Source organism: Mustela putorius, unplaced genomic scaffold (assembly GCF_011764305.1).
Source record: "Mustela putorius furo isolate JIRA1106 unplaced genomic scaffold, ASM1176430v1.1 tig00003834_pilon_pilon_pilon, whole genome shotgun sequence".
In the NCBI taxonomy this organism is placed as follows: Eukaryota; Metazoa; Chordata; class Mammalia; order Carnivora; family Mustelidae; genus Mustela; species Mustela putorius.
Genome location: NW_025421987.1, coordinates 122,774,921 through 122,791,951, shown reverse-complemented (window position 1 = coordinate 122,791,951; position 17,031 = coordinate 122,774,921). Strand labels below are relative to the sequence as shown.

The following is a 17,031-nucleotide window of genomic DNA, read 5'->3' as shown; positions in this document are numbered from 1 at the left end:
GCATGTAAATTATTTGGAGTAAAGATGAGGTTTGAGACTACTAACAGATGGTTAGAGAGGGAGGATAGTACCCTATGTTTGAGAAAATTCTTAGCTGTGTCCAAAATTAAAAAGTTTGTAAACTACTGTCCTATATGATCTTGTTTCAATTTGAGTATTACTGGCTGACTGAAAGGACTTAGTATCATTTTTACATTTTCCAAGATTTGAGGAAGAAATTGAATGTCCCATTTTATTGAATAATGTTTGTGCTATTACCACACACTAACATGGAGTGGTAAAGTCAAGAAAAATAATACATGTGTTTATCCACCCAGTAAGGCCAGAGGAACAAAATCTGCAATCCATCAGAAATTCACATCTTTTGTTGCTTTATATTTTAAGATTGCTTCTTCACCTCAGAGTTTACAATAACCCGAAGTTGTAGCAGGATAAAATTTTTTTTTTCAAGATTTTATTTATTTATTTGACAGAGAGAGAGAGAGAGGTCACAAGCAGGCACAGAGAGAGGCGGGGGTGGGGGTGGTGGCGGGGAGCAAGCTCCCTGCTGAGCAGAGAGCCTGATGCAGGGCTCAATCCCAGGACCCTGAGATTATGACCTGGGTCGAAGGTAGAGGTTTAACCCACTGAACCACCCAGGTACCCCTAAATCTTATGCTTCAAACTGGAATGTGTAAGCAGTGTCCCATTACTGATTTCTGCTAAATAAAATACAATGTAACAGCCTGCATCCAAAAAGGATAGGAAAATTGATCTCAGTCATTTGGGGGCTCACCTCTTACTTTGCCTAGGTTCATATAAATTGTAATAAAATTAACAAGGCCCGTGAAGACAGATCATTACTCTACAACCCATAGTGGTTACATGAATAGCAACATCTTTGTTTCAGTCCCTTGAAGTCAGGCAGTCTAAAGCTTATGGGCCACACCTAAACAAAAGAAGTTTTTTGGAAGTTGGGAACCTTAATGGCATGAGTTCAACCTCCCTGGGTGAACCCTGGTGCTATTCTTTTGTGAGGAGCCACTTGTCAGGGCACTGACAGACTTTTGAACTCTTCCAAGTCTAAAAGGATCTCTTCCCTGCTCAGCTGCTCAGCTGCTCCTGCCTGTCCCTCTCAGAGGCACTGACTTCTCTGTTCCCAGTCCACCCTTCCCACCCTTCAGGAACTCAGGTGGGGAAGACAGGCAAGCTCTGCTTTTGACCTTCACAAGAGAAAACTCCCCTGACACATGGGAACATAAGGGGCCTAACTACTTTTTGGAACAAACGAAAGGGGAAAACACCATCAAAGTAAATATCATCAACCAACCATTCGTGTTTGGTGGGCTGGGGACAAGCATTTCTTGGTTAAGGGACTTTGAATATTAGAATAGATAGGTAGGTGGTAGTCTTTCCTCCTCTCTCCTTGGTACCTTACTTCCTTACTCCACCTATGATTTTTCCTTAATTTCCCCCCATAGTACTCCTTGACAACTAACATACCTATATCTTTGTTATTATTTGTTTGTTTACTATGGGTCTTAACCTACTAATTTAAGTCTTATGAGGGCATTTGAATTTTGTTTGTTTTGTGCACATCTGAGCCTAGAAGAGTTGTAAATAATAGAAGCTCAGTAAATATTTATTACTATAAATAAACATCTTTTTGTTCAGGGTGGCACTGACAAAAACCAGTCAAAACTGGAGATGAAAATGAAAGCTACTGCATTTTTAATCCTGAATTATGTGATTAACCCTTGAAGAGTAAAAGAAAAATTTATAAGGATGAGGAGTATTAGGCATTATGATATGGTAATATTACTTCTAAGATAACATAGAACTTTTCAGTTCTTGTATAGAAATCAGATCTGTAAAATACTTCATGGGCCACTGATTTGTTCCATGATATTAGTAAGTATATTTTTTTCTTAGAAAAAAAAAAGTGCATCTAATTTCAAGTACTTTAAATACTATGTAAAAAAATAGTACCTATTGAAACTAGAGTAGTTCAATCAAATGCTTTTTTATGTAACCTATTTGGGAGATGGTAGAGCCTCACTACAGTCCTGTAGGTACAATAGCAGTATCTATAATCTAAAATTATCATTTTGGTTACATCGGTATTAAAGTTAACTGCAAAAAAGTACTTAAAATTTAGAAAAATTATCTTTTAGAACACAATGTTGAACATATATTAAAGAGCTGAAAAACAAGAGTCATAGGTACTTAGCCTGCTTTACTGAGCTTCATAAATTCATTGAAATGACTTCAAATATTGACCATTACTTTAAGTTATTTCTTACATAATATGCCATTAGAAACATGAGACTATAATTCATAGATTTCATAATCTAAAAATATATGAAAGAATTTTCCTTTTAAATGCATCTCTACTGAATGTTTGAGGTACTCTGCCTGGTGATTTACGTTAATTGTTGCTATTTATACATTCAGACTTGCCATGTAGGTCGCTGACTCTAACCATGCATTGCCCTGATGCATCGTTCTATTTACTATCACACCAAAGCTATCGCTCTTCTCTTCTCTTGGGCAGATTGTTTTCACTTAAAGCAATTCGGTAGAAAGTTAATCACAGGATATCTTGTCCTCCTTAAATTGGATTTCTGCAACATCAACCAGTAATCTAGACAGTAAGAACATTCCCGTTCCTTTGATGCACGCTAGAAGATAGTCATATCACACTCGTTTGCATCATACACTTCTTGGTTTCCTTCCTCTTACCCTTCATCTTTAACATAGACTTATATAATCTTCATATAGTCAACTCTGGATTATTTAGATAGTTTATTTCAATTGTTGAACACTTGAAGGAACTATTGCTTTCAAAATCTTACTAACCTATTGTTTACTCTACGTTTCCTTTGCACATAAATAGGAATTTTGCTTACTCTAACTCAGCAGGACTTTAAGATCAAAATAACTTATGTCCACTCTCCACACTACTGGAAAGTGTGAACTACCTAAATTGACAAAAAAAAAAAAAGTGTTCTAGTTTTGCTTAGTCTGATCCTTTACAAGATCTCAGAGATTATAGATTATGTCTGAGAGATAATACTAAGACACTGAGAATGCAATGAGTACCAGCGGAGAAATTAGGAAGAAAGAGTAAGAAAATCTGAGAGTCCAATTACAGTGTGATTCCATTACTTGGCTTGAAATATTGGGAATTACCAAAACAGGAACTGAGCATTCCTTGTGAAGGTGGGTGTAGAGGGCAGAGGAGAAAGCCAAGCAGTTTAAAGCAGTACCAGCAGAAAATCAGAAAAATCACAGGATACCAGATGATGCACTTTTTATTAACTTAGATTTTGATATATATTTACTAAGTAATCTGAAGATCTATAACTGCTACATGCTGTGGTGGTGGTGGTGGTGGTGGTTTTTAAAAAGAAGTTCCAGTCTGACACTTTAGTGTGGTCTATTGTTTTTACTGACATTCTTCTGAAAACAATTTTTATACAACCAATATATTGGTCACTTAGTGTGATGGACCTGAAACCAGATTTTGAGAGAAGGAGAGAAAAAGAAGAGGGCTCTGGCTGTGACAGCAGGGAAAAAATCAACCGCCACCAAAGAAAGAAACTTTTTAAAGGGACAAGGGAGTCTAACATAATTTTGCTAAAGATTTGTCTGGCTTCATTAGTACCACAAACTTAAATACACGTATATGTTTCACACACATACACACATAACACAACATAATAAAAATAATAAAAAAAATTAAAATTTTCATAAATATTTTCTTTAGCTAATTCCAGAAAACATAAAAAATAAGTATTTATAGTGAGATAATCTGCTACAGACTGGTGTTTGAGATTCACTGAGGAACTACATAGATTCACAGAACATTCCTGAGTATGTAGGTTCAGGAATATATGTATTTGTATACATATATATGCAAATATATATCAGAAATACATACATACAAATATATGTATATATGCAGACATATGTATATATATTTTTTCCTAGTTTTATTGAGAAATAATTAACACACATCACTGTGTAAGCTTAAGGGATACAGCATGATGGTTTGTTCTGCATATATTGTGAAATGATTACCACAAAAGTTTGGCTAATATCCATCTTCTCATATAAATACAATAAAAAGAAAGGAAAGAAGAAAAAACAAAAAAATGGTATTCCTTACGATGAGAACTCTTTGGATTTACTCCCTTAACAACTTTCTTATATATCACATAGGAGTGTTAGCTATAGTCATCATGTCATACCTTATACCCCAGTACTTAATTTACCTTATAGTGGGAAGTATGTACCTTTTGACCACTTTCCTCCAATTCCCCTCCTCCACCCTCTACCTCTGATAACCACAAACCTGACCTCTTTTTCAATGAGTTTGTTGTCATTGTTTCAATTCCACATATAAGTGAGGTCATATGGTATTCATCTTTTTCTGTCTCACTTATTTCACTTAGTATAATGCTTTTCAGAGTTTATCCATGTCATCATAAATGGTAGGATTTCCTTACCTTTTTTATGAATAATAAGGAATAGAAATATTTTTAAAGAGCTCTATGATAATGAGCAATTTTAGGAACTGGCAATAGAGCAAAACAAAACAAAACAAAAGACAAATCCTGGCATTGAGATACCAATGTTTGTATTAATAATAAACAATTACCACTAAGGTTACAAGAGAACAGATACTAGGTTTTAATAGTAGTCATGAAGAGGTCCTAAATCTCTGGCTAAGAATCAATACATGAAGAAGAAAACTTTCACATCTTTGTCCAACTTGGAAAATTCTGGTTTATGGCTAATTAATCAAGTTGGTTGAATTAACAGCAGGGGATCAATAAGAAGGATATTGTGATCTTCTAGTTTATAGATGATAGCTCATTATGAATTTGGTATGCTTATGAAGATTAGAAGCAGAAAGCCCAGCATAAATTTCAAGCAGGTTGACACATAATGTAAAAACCTGGTATTTGTAATCAGAAGACCTAGGCTTCAGTCCCAGTTCTGCTGTTGTGTGTGACCTTAGTCAAGTCACTTAACCTAAGCTTCAACTTTCTTAACAATGAATGAAGATCACATGAGAGAGTGCATGAAAAAGTACTTTGTAAAGTATAAAGCTTTTTTTCAAATGTTCATTATTAATGTCATAACTGATCAGGACATAAATATTTATCATTTGGTTTATGCAATCCAAGATAATGAGATAGGAACCATCCACAGAAGGGAGGAGCTGACTGGGTACATATTTTTTTTTCACAGGAGTTCTGTGAAAGAGTCTACTATTAATTTTTTAATTTACTAATTATCCAATGCTTGTGCAGTGCCAGGTGTCAAGAACAGCTTTAAGCACCTCACAAACAACTTATTTTAACTTCCTAACAAGCTCATGAGGTAGGTACTGTTGCTATCTTCATTTTACAAATAAGGAAATAGGTATTGAGTTTAGAACTTGCCCAGACTCTTATAGTTAGCAAGTGATACAGTTGGAATTCATATACAGGTTATCAAGCTCCAGAATTCGTGGGCTCAACCACTATAATATTTTATTTCACTAAAAGGCAATTCTGTAGGGGTGCCTGGGTGGCTGAGTCAGTTAGTGGTCTGCCCTTGGCTCAGGTCATGATCTCAGGGTCCTGGGATGGAGCCCTGTGGTGGGCCCCCTAATCAGTAGGGTGTCTGCTTCTCCTTCTCCCTCTGCCCCTCTCCCCTCTCATGCTCTCTCTCTCTGATAGAAAAATAAAATCTTTATTAAAAAAAAAAAAAGGCAACTCGGGATGCCTGGGTGGCTCAGTGGGTTAAGCCGCTGCCTTCGGCTCAGGTCATGATCTCAGGGTCCTGGGATCGAGTCCCACATTGGGCTCTCTGCTCAGCGGGGAGCCTGCTTCCCTCTCTCTCTCTGCCTGCCTCTCTGCCTACTTGTGATCTCTGTCTGTCAAATAAATAAATAAAATCTTTAAAAAAAAAAAAAGGCAACTCTGTTGCCCAAATATCAAAGATGGTATTATGAAGGGTTTTGCAGCTCATATCATAAGAAATAGAAAGTATCAAAAATAACAGAGAACTTCCATCTGGTACTTTCTATATAAGGTCATATTTATACTTCTTTGGAAAATTTCTTCTAGGATTATTAATTAGTCATTGAAAACTTAAATCACCATTGAACATATGGTTAAATATTCAATTTTATGTTACAAGTTTTTTCATAATTTTTAAAAAGAATAAAAAACTTGAATTTATTGTGGCAATTTAAAGAATTTTGCATATTCTGCTTTCAAGTTGTAGACTTTTTTTAAAAGATTCATTTATTTGAGAGAGAGAGAGCAGGAAGGAAGGGAGAGAGAGAGAACCCCAAGCAGACTCCCTATTGCATGTGGAGCCCAATGTGGGCCTCCATCCCAAGACCCTGAGATCATCACCTTAGAGTGATGACTCACCTAAGAGTCAGACACTCAACCAACTGAGCCACCCAAGTGTTCCTCAAGCTGTAGACTTTTTATTTTGCAGAGCTAAGTATATCATTAAGTCTGTAGGAAGAAAGCTATTGTGAACACTGCTACATAAAATGACAGGACTAGTAATGAACTATTAGTAATAAAGTATTACTAATATATTGATGAAACAGAGCACATGAAGCAAAGTGAACACTTGAGTCCATGGGTAATTTTAAGGCCTGTGTTCACCTGAAGTGTGGCTATCTCCCACTGCTCTGGCCAGGCTGTCTGTTACAGCTAGGAATATTCAACAGAACTGGGAGGATAGGTTTAAATCAGCCATGAAAATAAGCATGTGCTTATTTGTTCTGAGCCTTAAAAATGTCAGGATTGGCCTAATGAATTTTAAGCAATAGTACATAGAGTTAGCAAGACCTGGACCTAAAGGAAAGCTCCTTGGCTGATATTTTCTACTCCACATTTACTTGTTCTTTTTTTTTTTTCATGGAATATGTGTTTATGGGAAAACAATTGCTGTATTTATTACAGACAATTGCTCAGATTCTGTTTCACAAAAGAATTGTGAGAGAAGGTGGGAATTCTAGAAGAGGATGGTTAAATATGTGATACAGAATCAGTACACATTCTGGGAACTAAACAAAATGGTGAGCAAGTGTTAATTCTGAAATTTATTTCCAAAGTTAGTTTAGTAAGTATTGTTTAGGGTTTAGGGAGAATGGGTTTTGACTGAGTCATGGACTAGTCCTGGCCTTAGGCTATAAGATATGATATAATCAATTAATATGTGAGGGAATTAGAAAGAAATGAAAAAGGAAAGATAGTAGATCAATTGTAGACTTTCAGCTATATGATTATGAGTTTTGGGTTTCACTCTTCACTAATGGAAGAATGTACCAAAAAGTTACTACATTATTTACTAATTTAAGAACCCTAACATAAAAGACTCATCTTAAGGCAGACTTACTCATAGAGGGATGATTCTGAAGGCAATTTAGTGAGCCTTGTATTTTGGCTTAAAAACAATGTTCTGACTCTGGTTCCTTTAAGAGAAACTAAACACTTCTAGAAAATTGAGGAAGCTATATGTTGGAATTTCTTAGAAAAGATTACTGCTGTTCCAGTGAAGAGTCAACATGAAAAACCTAGGTGATACTTAATACATTTTTCATGCATTTGATGATGGGAAAGGTAGCCACCTGTTCTATCCTTTATAAGCTGAGTATAAAGTTGGCCATATTATTTGGATTTGGACTTTTTAACTTCAGTAGAAGTTCACAGCTATCTAAATTCATAAGAGATGAAGTTGGGAGATGACAGAGGTGAATTCAAGAATTTATTTGGAGCAGCCAAGTCAGCATACATAAATGTGAGTGAATCAAAAAGCAGAACAGAGATAGGGAAAGAAACTGGTTTCATTCAGTTGCAAAGAACATGAAAGATAGTATTTCCTATTCTCCTTCCAAATTCCATCAAACAAATCCAAAGTACTTGGGGACTATTCACTCACCAAGGAGTCAGATTAAGAAGGCTCTAACTTATCTCCTCCTTTGAATAGTTCAGAGCACTTCTGTTTACATTAACCTAGAAAAGCACTGCAGCAATGGCCTCTTCAGTCATGTACTAAAGAATCAAAACATAAGATGATCCATTAGCTTTATTTCCTCCCCTTGCTGGGACTATCATGTTGGTTGATAGAAAACACTGAATTTATATCATTTTTCACATATGATCTTAAGAGAAAAGATATTATTCATCTTATTGTTCTTGGTATCTTTTTGTAGATGTGGGTTTCTAAGGAAAGGAAATAAGTAATTTTAAAAGTATACTTCACCTGTACTTCCAATGAATAACATCACCTAATGTCTATTAAGAGCCTACTATAGTGACTATACTTATTGTGGTGAGCATTAAGTAATGTATAAAATTGTCAAATCACTATGCTGCCCATCTGAAACTAATAAAACATTGTATGTCAGCTATACTTCAAAAATAATAATTTAAAAAGAGCTTATTATATGACAAAGCAGTATACCAAATGCTTTGCATGTAGTATCTCAGTTAACCCTTACAACATCTTTATGAGGCAGATGCTATTTCAACCTCCTTTTTAAAGTGAGGCATGTGGGATTCATGAAGACTAAGTGACTTGCCTGAGGTTAATTATCTGGTAAGCAGCACAGCCAACGTTCAAAACCAAAAGAGCATGGCTCTAGCGCCTGCCTTATTAACTGGTATGACAACTTAATTTTTTCCCCCTAATATCCACTGCTATGGAAGTTTTCTTGGTTTATTTATCACAAGTTAAGGTCACAGTTGCATAAATATGTTCTAATTACTTTAACTTTTCTCCAGGCCCCAAACGAAAGAATGCTTAGAAAACAAGCACACAAACAAAAAATCTTAATCCAATAGTACCAAATTTACAGCAAATTTTATATCAAATATGGCACTTGTATAATAAAAACTTACTGAGAGTTTGATAGCTATACAATTATTTGCCAGCAGGAAATAGCATATATGGTCCCCAACTTATGATGGTCCGACTTACAATTTTTTGACTTTACAATGGTGCAAAAGTGATATACATTCAGTAGAAACCATACTTCAGATTTTGAATTGGAATCTCTTTCTGCGCTAGCAATATGTGGTCGATACTCTCTCAGGCAGTGGTAGTAAGCCATAGCTCCTGGTCAGCACACAATCATGAGGGTAAATAACCCATACACTGACAACCTTTTGTAGCCATACAATTATGCTTTTTTCACTTTTGGTACAGTATTTGATTACATGCAATATTCAATGCTTTATTATCAATTAGACTTTGTATTAGATGATTTAGCTCTATTTTAGGCTAATGTAGGTGCTCTGAGAACATTTAAGGTAGGCTACACTTAACTATGAGGTTGAGTAGATTATGTGTATTAAATGCATTTTTGACTCATGATGTGTTCAACTTACAATGAGTTTATCTGAACGTAACCACATTGTAAGATGAGGAAGATATATATAGCAAATGTAGTTTTCCACTGAATTGGCTAAACAGATTTATATTCACTTTCACTCCATTACTCTAAGAACAAAACACTGCCTGATGATCTAGTTATAAACTAATTTGCTAATCCTTATTACACATTACATTCTTAGAATTTGGATCCTAAAGAGCAGAACACTTGCTCAAATAGATCTTAATTCAGATGCACTTGTTATGACTATTGCAAATGTAATTTGAAAATATCTAGAGTTCTGCTTCACACTAGTCCTCCAAAGGGGAACCTCAAGGGGCAAATAAAGAGAATATCTACCAGAGACTGCCATGATTCAACATGTATATTAGAATTATAAGGTGAAAATTTTCATTTTGTAGGTACAAATCTGGGAAAACATTCAACAATAAATTAGATGACTGCATATGAATAAATACACTAGCATGGTATAGAAAGAGAAATAATTTGGACTTTGGAGTCAGATATTGTAACTCTAATAATTATTGTATCACCTGCTAGCTGACTGACCTTGGGCTAGACAAGTGGCCTGAATCTCAGTTTCTTCTATATGTCAAATAGTGACAATGCCTATCTTCATGGGGTTGCTCTAAGACTTTGAAAATTATATGAAAAGGATCTACCCAATTCATGGCCTAGGGGAGAGACTCACTATACTATATCATTGCTGTTTGTAGGCTCTTCTAGCTGTTGGAGTCATCATACTGCATGCTGATGTGAGAGTCCTTTGTTGCAGGGTATTTACTAAACCAAATTTATACTCATTACATTGATCATCAGTTGGTAATTTCTACTCATATGTTTATCACTATACAGCAAAGAAACAAACTTATTTAATACATTACTGTAGGATAGCAAGTTGTATTATCACATCTATTTACAGATTTGGAAGAGTTAAGAGTAATGTGATTTCAGTCATTTGGCCAAATTCTCAAGGGTACTAAAATTTCAGAACGGTTCTTCTAAAGATATAAGTTACAAAGAACTGTGACATCCTCCATTTCATCATTAGTGTATCTTTTGGAATAATCCCAGGTGCTTAACACAAGGTCTATATCTTTTTCACATTGTTTACTTATTACCTGGTGGGGAGAGGGAGGTAGTTTGCTAAGAGTGGTCAATTCAGGGATCCAGTATGAGAGAGCAGCAAATCAACACTTCAAACATTATCAGTCCCCGGGCCACAGGGAAAGACCAAAGTCTGGAGGATATTGCACTGCACACATTTGCACGTACAAAGAGGTAATATTCATAAATTTCATACAACTCACTCGCCCCATCCCACCCCAATTATCAAATGTGCAATTCTACTTTGCAACAGGAAGGAAGAGACTTGGAAAGTTCTGGTGAACACTATCAATAACTCCTCCAATTAGGAAGCAGAACTGTAAGAGCTGCGGAGCCCAAGTTAGCAATATGGCACTGCTTCCTGGAAAATACAGGCAATTCCACAATACAATGGATAAATTCTCAAATGATATCTGGAACCCAAACAGATGGCTGCATACCTATAGGTACATCCTACATACAGTAGTAAGCAGACTACTAAAATATATAGCCCAAAAAATCAGTTCACATCACGAACAAAATAACCCCCTACATTTTACCACAAGAGCATCACAGCATCAGAGGTGAACTACCTACCTACTTTTCTTGGCAACATGAAAAACTAGAAAAGTGTAGGCCAAGCAATTATTGGTTGGAGTACATTTCTTATGTCCAAGAAAAATTATAATGACTCTATATAACCAATAAGATAGATGATCAACTTCAACATACTAGAAATACTAAGATCAAATTATATAGCAGCTTTACCAGCAATATCTATAGATTATGCATAATGCTGAATGACAGGAGTGACCTTAAAGCTGTGTTCAGTGAAACAGATCATTATTGGGTTTGACATGTGAACGTATGGCAGTAAGCACAATCTCCAGGCAAACCTAAGGGAAAGACTAATCAAAGAAGTAGAAGGCAACAGGAAACAACAAGCCATAAGCACAGTTATATTACTACACTAGTAGAGATAAAACTGACAAAACTCTGATGCCTCAAGTTGGGAAAATTTAGGCAGTGGTTCTTACTCTCTGGACTGCACATTATATTCATTTGACAGACTTAACATTACTGAGGCCTAGCCCTACTCCAAGAGATTCTGATTTAACTGATCTACTAGCCTGGAGCCCAGGCATTACCATGTTCTTGTTGGTGTTGTTATTTTGTTGTTATTTTGTAAAGCTTTCTAATGTATAGCCAGGCTCAAGAAATGCTAAACTAAGTCATGTAATCTATCAAACTAAAAAATAAACTTGCAAGTAATGGGTTCCTCAGACAGGTATCTGCTAAATATAAAAGAACAGCATTTGTGCTAGTGGGGAAAAGTTATTTTCCATGCATTAACACCTAAAAAAATAGCCATTCAGCACATGTTCACATCTATTTTCTTTAAAGGGAGATTTCACCTGTCTTTATAGCTACTGATTTTATAGTAAATGAAAAAATAAAATGTATCCATAAACTAATATAAATCACAAGTACACAACTGAATACCACGTTCAACTTTTTTCTAAAGTATATCCCAGTGTATCTATGAGAAATTTTATTTATTATGTAAAACCTTATCATCTGTACCAATCAATAGACAGTGACAGCTCTGTTGTGCCTTCAACAATGAAATTAGTAAGTCGGTGGGTCCCATAAATATATCAACAAGGGGAAAGTGACTATTCAAAAAAAAAAAAAAAAGCTTGGCAAACACAAATTAGAAGTTAAAATTTTCATAATCTAACACTAAAAAGATATTTCATTTTCTTATAAATGCATATAATGTCTTTCTAGGATAACATATTTCTCTCCCACCTTAACATATATACTGTAAAATATTCATAGTCCATATGCAGTGAAAACGCTAAAATATTTAATCATCTGGTAAACTAAACTTACACAGATTAGGATAAAATGATATTGAAATAAGGTATGAAGTAAGATTTAGTTGATTAAAGCAGTGAAAGTTATAAATGCCTATCATTCTTTGCTGGTTTTAGAAAAAGAGATCGGACAACCTGTGCAATATGCATCCCACCTCCACTTCTAGAGGAATCTTTAAGAAAGTCCACATTGCCTACTATGCATTAATTTTTGTGTGAGTGATCTTTTTTCATGGGGGAAAGGGATGTGAACTTAATATCCAGATCAATGTACTACAGTGTAGAGAAAGCATTTGAGGATATGAGAGCCCTGGTGCAGAGAGGACCACTAAAAGATTAAATTTTGGAGAAGTCTAAGCAAGAAAATGGTGGGCTAGGGTTACTACTATTTCCATCTCTCAGGTCCAGTGAAATCTCAGCTGTCCCTGGACAATACGTATTTTGAAATTACTCTTTTTCAATCAATTTCTCATATGCAAAATTTTTGACCATTTTTCAACCTTGGCTAGCAGTATTTCTGAGTCAACTTTCTTCCTTTCTATTTCTTGACTAGACTGGTGTCAATGAGGTGTCAGTGTGAGTCTTCCCTTCTGGGTAAGCAGATCCTTAGATTGGCAGAAGTGGGGAATCAGAACACAGAGGGACAATCTGGCATGTGCTTGATGAATTTGTGGTAGAAGGGAATTCTTGAATGAATGAAGCCTTGAATGAAGAGACCCACAGATAAAGGCACCTAAATTATACCAGCTCCAAGGGAGCAAGTAAAGAAAAGAAGACACAGATAAAAAGAGTAAGTGACAAAGAAAGAGCCTAGGAAAGGTACCCTGAATGACTGTAGAGGAGAGAGCCTGCCCCAAAGCTTGTAAGCACCCAGTGGGTTATTCACCTAAGAGCACTTGGTTAGCTGGAGGAGTAAGGGGGGGAAGAGGGGAAACAAATACTTTATTTTTTTCTGTCCTCATCCTTGCATTAGGGGGCTGCTTAATTTAAGCAGCCTTGAATTGATGGTCTTTGTAAGAATTTCTAAGTTTACTTTAATGTTTTCAGAAGGTTAAAAACTTATGGCTTCAGATGCTTGAGTTTGGCTTTGTTTTGCATCAGATTTTGCCTTTGTCCTGACACAATTCAAATCCCAAGAGAGATATCAATTGAGACAATTTAAAAATTCACTTCTGGTTTTTACTTATATTTAAATATAATTTCTTAAGAATGTCTTGCTCTTCATCATATTGTCAGATCTCTAAGATTCTAAGGTCTGTTTCATGAGAAGCTAGCAGTTTTCCCTGTTCTTTAGGAAAGGGGAAAGGGCACAGAAAGAACAATTCTTGTATTCTGTGGTTGCCAGCAGAAGCGCCTAGGAGCACATCCAAAATGTCAGAGCAGAGAAGGCGCCTCACATTAAGATGATTGGCTCACAACTACCATGAAATGAATGTATGTATTTTATTCTGTACTTAAATATTTTCATTAGAATGGCCTTCCCTTTCAGTTGCTTTCAAGTTGGATGGAAAAAGATACTGCTTATGCCAAAGATATAGCAAAAGCCCATTTTGAAGGACCTCAAATTCACACAGATTTACTTATACTGTGGACTAAAGGACGTGCCTTAAATGTACATACACTTACATGTGTATTTGAACATAGATATTTCCACTATAAAATAGAAACCATCCAAACAGCCGAAGGAACCCACATTTGACATCTATTTTTAAATCAGACTTCTAATGAAAGTATGGTTTGCAGATGAAAAGTTTCAATATTAGAATACAGACACAGATAATTGAATTGATTTATAATGACTAAACTAAACCATGGAAATAAGCCCAGTTCGCCTATTCTCATTAACCTGAGAGTCCAGTCTATTCATTAGTTGTACTGTGTGATTTAAAGTTGAAAAAGTAAAAAAGATACTGAAGGAGTTAGTATAATGAAATATTCTCTTTGAAATTTGAAAATCTAGTTGCATTCCATAATTAATTTTCCCTGTGAGCTAGGCCTCCAACTTAAAGTCTTCTCAAGGGGATTTTTAAAAACTACCAAATGATAATATTAAAATTGTTTCAAAAGGCAATTATGTAAAGTCCTCAGTTGATTTATACTGCATTGCCATTCAGAAAAGAAAATTTAAAACTACCCTACTTCCCACATTTTCTTTGAAAAAACTTGTTTAAAAATATAAATATTCAATTTTAAACAAATAGTACACACTATTTCATTTATATAAATATAAAAATAAATAATTAGGTATCTTTGAGGCTCTAAGAGCACTAAAAATGGCCATAACTAAAAACAAGTGCAAAAGAAAAAAGCTTTGATGTTACTGTACCTACCTTTAATGTGATACTATAATATCCAACAAATGTTGCATTTATCCATGATCTTGAATGGGGATCTCCCAGGAATTCTACATGATATTGTTCAACATTTCCATCCAGGTCATAGATCACGTATTTCCCTTTAAAAGAATCTGGGCAAAGTATCCCTGGCCAGCTTCAAAAGAAAGTATTTTTAATTATTTAATTATTATGCATTAAGAAAGGCAGAAATCAGTGCATCTGTTATAATCATATACCAAACTTTCTCCTTTGAGTTTTAATAACTCACAAAACTTAAACATATTGCCTTGTATCCTTTAAAAGTAGGATACTCATTTGATAAGTCATCAGTTGTGCCTTTGTAGATATATAGAAAGCTTTGGTAAAGTCACATATTTAAGATAAACATAAAATACAAGGATAAAGAATTATAAGGCAAAAGAATGATTTCTAGGATCTGGAAGAGACATTTAGACACTGCTAACAGGAAAGGTTAAGATTCATGGCAAGTTTGAATCAACTCTAAGCAATAAGAATGCATAATTACTAAAATGTTAACCCACTGGCAGAGCTTCTGATGGGGCAGGAGAGAGCTCTCATTTCCTGAGCCAGGGCTGCCCAAAGGGTACTGATAGCACAGGCTGTGATAACATTGGAGATTCTAACTACTGTGGGACAAGCAGAAATAGAGTCTAGCAGTTTTATTTTGCCCCCCGCCCCTCTGCTCCATTGGAAGGAGACCAAATTTATAAAAATTTTTAGTACTGGAAGTAAAATTTATCCTTTACTAAAAATAAACCTTAAGGGGTATATCTTTTTGTGCCATAAACCTCTAGAAATTCTACTAGAAATACATTTCATCTTTTTCTTTGAGAAAAATAAAATACATACACATTAACTAAGTTTTAACTATTTTACCAATCTTTCTGGCCTAGACCTACTGTTTGGAGTCTAAAGTAGGAAAGGAAGACAATAAATAAAGTCAGGAAGCAGTAACTAAGTGATGCCAAGTTCTACCTCAGTTTGCAGCCCCCCTGTGAAAAAGAGAGAGTGAGGATCAAATCAGGAGATCCAGGCTCTGGCTCTGCCTTCTAAGAGGCAAGAGGCCTCAAGCAGGTAATGAGGCCTTGCTGTGACACTGGTTCCTCAATGTGCTATTACAAAGTTCACACAAATATATGCTTTATACATTTCTGGCTTTGACAAATTAAAATATTATAAAGTGCCATTGTTATGAACCAAACTGTGTCCCCCCCTCATCAAGTTCATATGTTAAAGTCCTTTTAACTCCAGTACCTCAGAGTGTGACTGTATTTGGAGATAGTGTCTTTTGAAATGTCCAACTGAGTTAAAAAATGGGCCCGAATCTAACATGACTGGTTTCCTTTTAAAAAGAGAAGATTAGGGATTGCACTGAATGTATAGATTGTTCTAGATAGACATTTTAACAATATTTGTTTTTCCAATCCATGAGCATGGAATGCTTTTCCTTTTCTTTGTATCTTCCTCAATTTCTTTCATGAGTGTTCTATAGTTTTCTGAGCACCCTACCAAAATATCACCAACTTTTTTTCATGGAGCTATAACAAATAATCCTAAAATTTGTACAAAACCAAGAAAAGACCCTGAATAGCCAAAGGAATGGTGAAAAGAAAGCCAAAGCTGGAGGCATGACAATTCCAGACTTCAAGCTCTATTACAAAGCTGTAATCATCAACACAGCATGGCACTGGTGCAAAAACAGATACACAGATCAATGGAACAGAATAGAGAACTCATAAATGGACCCTCAACTCTAAAGTCACCTAATCTTCAACAAAGCAGGAAAGAATATCCAGTGGAAAAAAAGACAGTCTCCTCAACAAATGGTGTTGGGAAAACTGGACAGCCACATGCAGAAAAATTCATCAAAATCCTAGAGGAGAACACAGGCAGCAACCTCTGTGACTTTGGTCATAGCAACTTCTTGCTAGACACATCTCCAAAGGCAAGGGAAGCAAAGGCAAAAATGAACTATTGAGACTTCATCAAGATCAAAAGCTTTTGCACAGCAAAGGAAACGGTCGACAAAAGCAAGACAACCAAAAGAATGGGAGAAGGTATTTGCAAATGTCTTATCAGAGAAAAGGCTTGTGTCTAAAATCTACAAAGAACTTATCAAACTCAACATCCAAAGAACAAATCATCCAGTCAAGAAATGGGCAGAAGACATGAACAGACATTTCTGCGAAGAAGACATCCGGATGGCCAATAGAAACATGAAAAAGTGCTCAACATCATTCAGCATCAGGGAAATACAAATCAAAACCACAATGAGAAACCACCTCCTACCAGTAAGAATGGCTAAAATTAACAA

The 17,031-nt window shown here is 35.6% G+C and overlaps 1 protein-coding gene across 6 annotated transcripts in view; it reads right to left on the bottom strand.

The window, feature by feature from the left end:
• The window catches only part of ZCWPW2 (zinc finger CW-type and PWWP domain containing 2), a 131,039-nt gene that overhangs the window by 63,952 nt on the left and 50,056 nt on the right, over window positions 1-17,031 (bottom strand). For all 6 annotated transcript variants that reach the window (XM_013057166.2, XM_045088998.1, XM_013057169.2 and 3 more), the window contains one exon: window positions 14,691-14,850. In XM_013057166.2, the coding sequence (XP_012912620.1) occupies window positions 14,691-14,850 (160 nt within the window). The remainder of the gene's footprint in view (window positions 1-14,690; window positions 14,851-17,031) is intronic.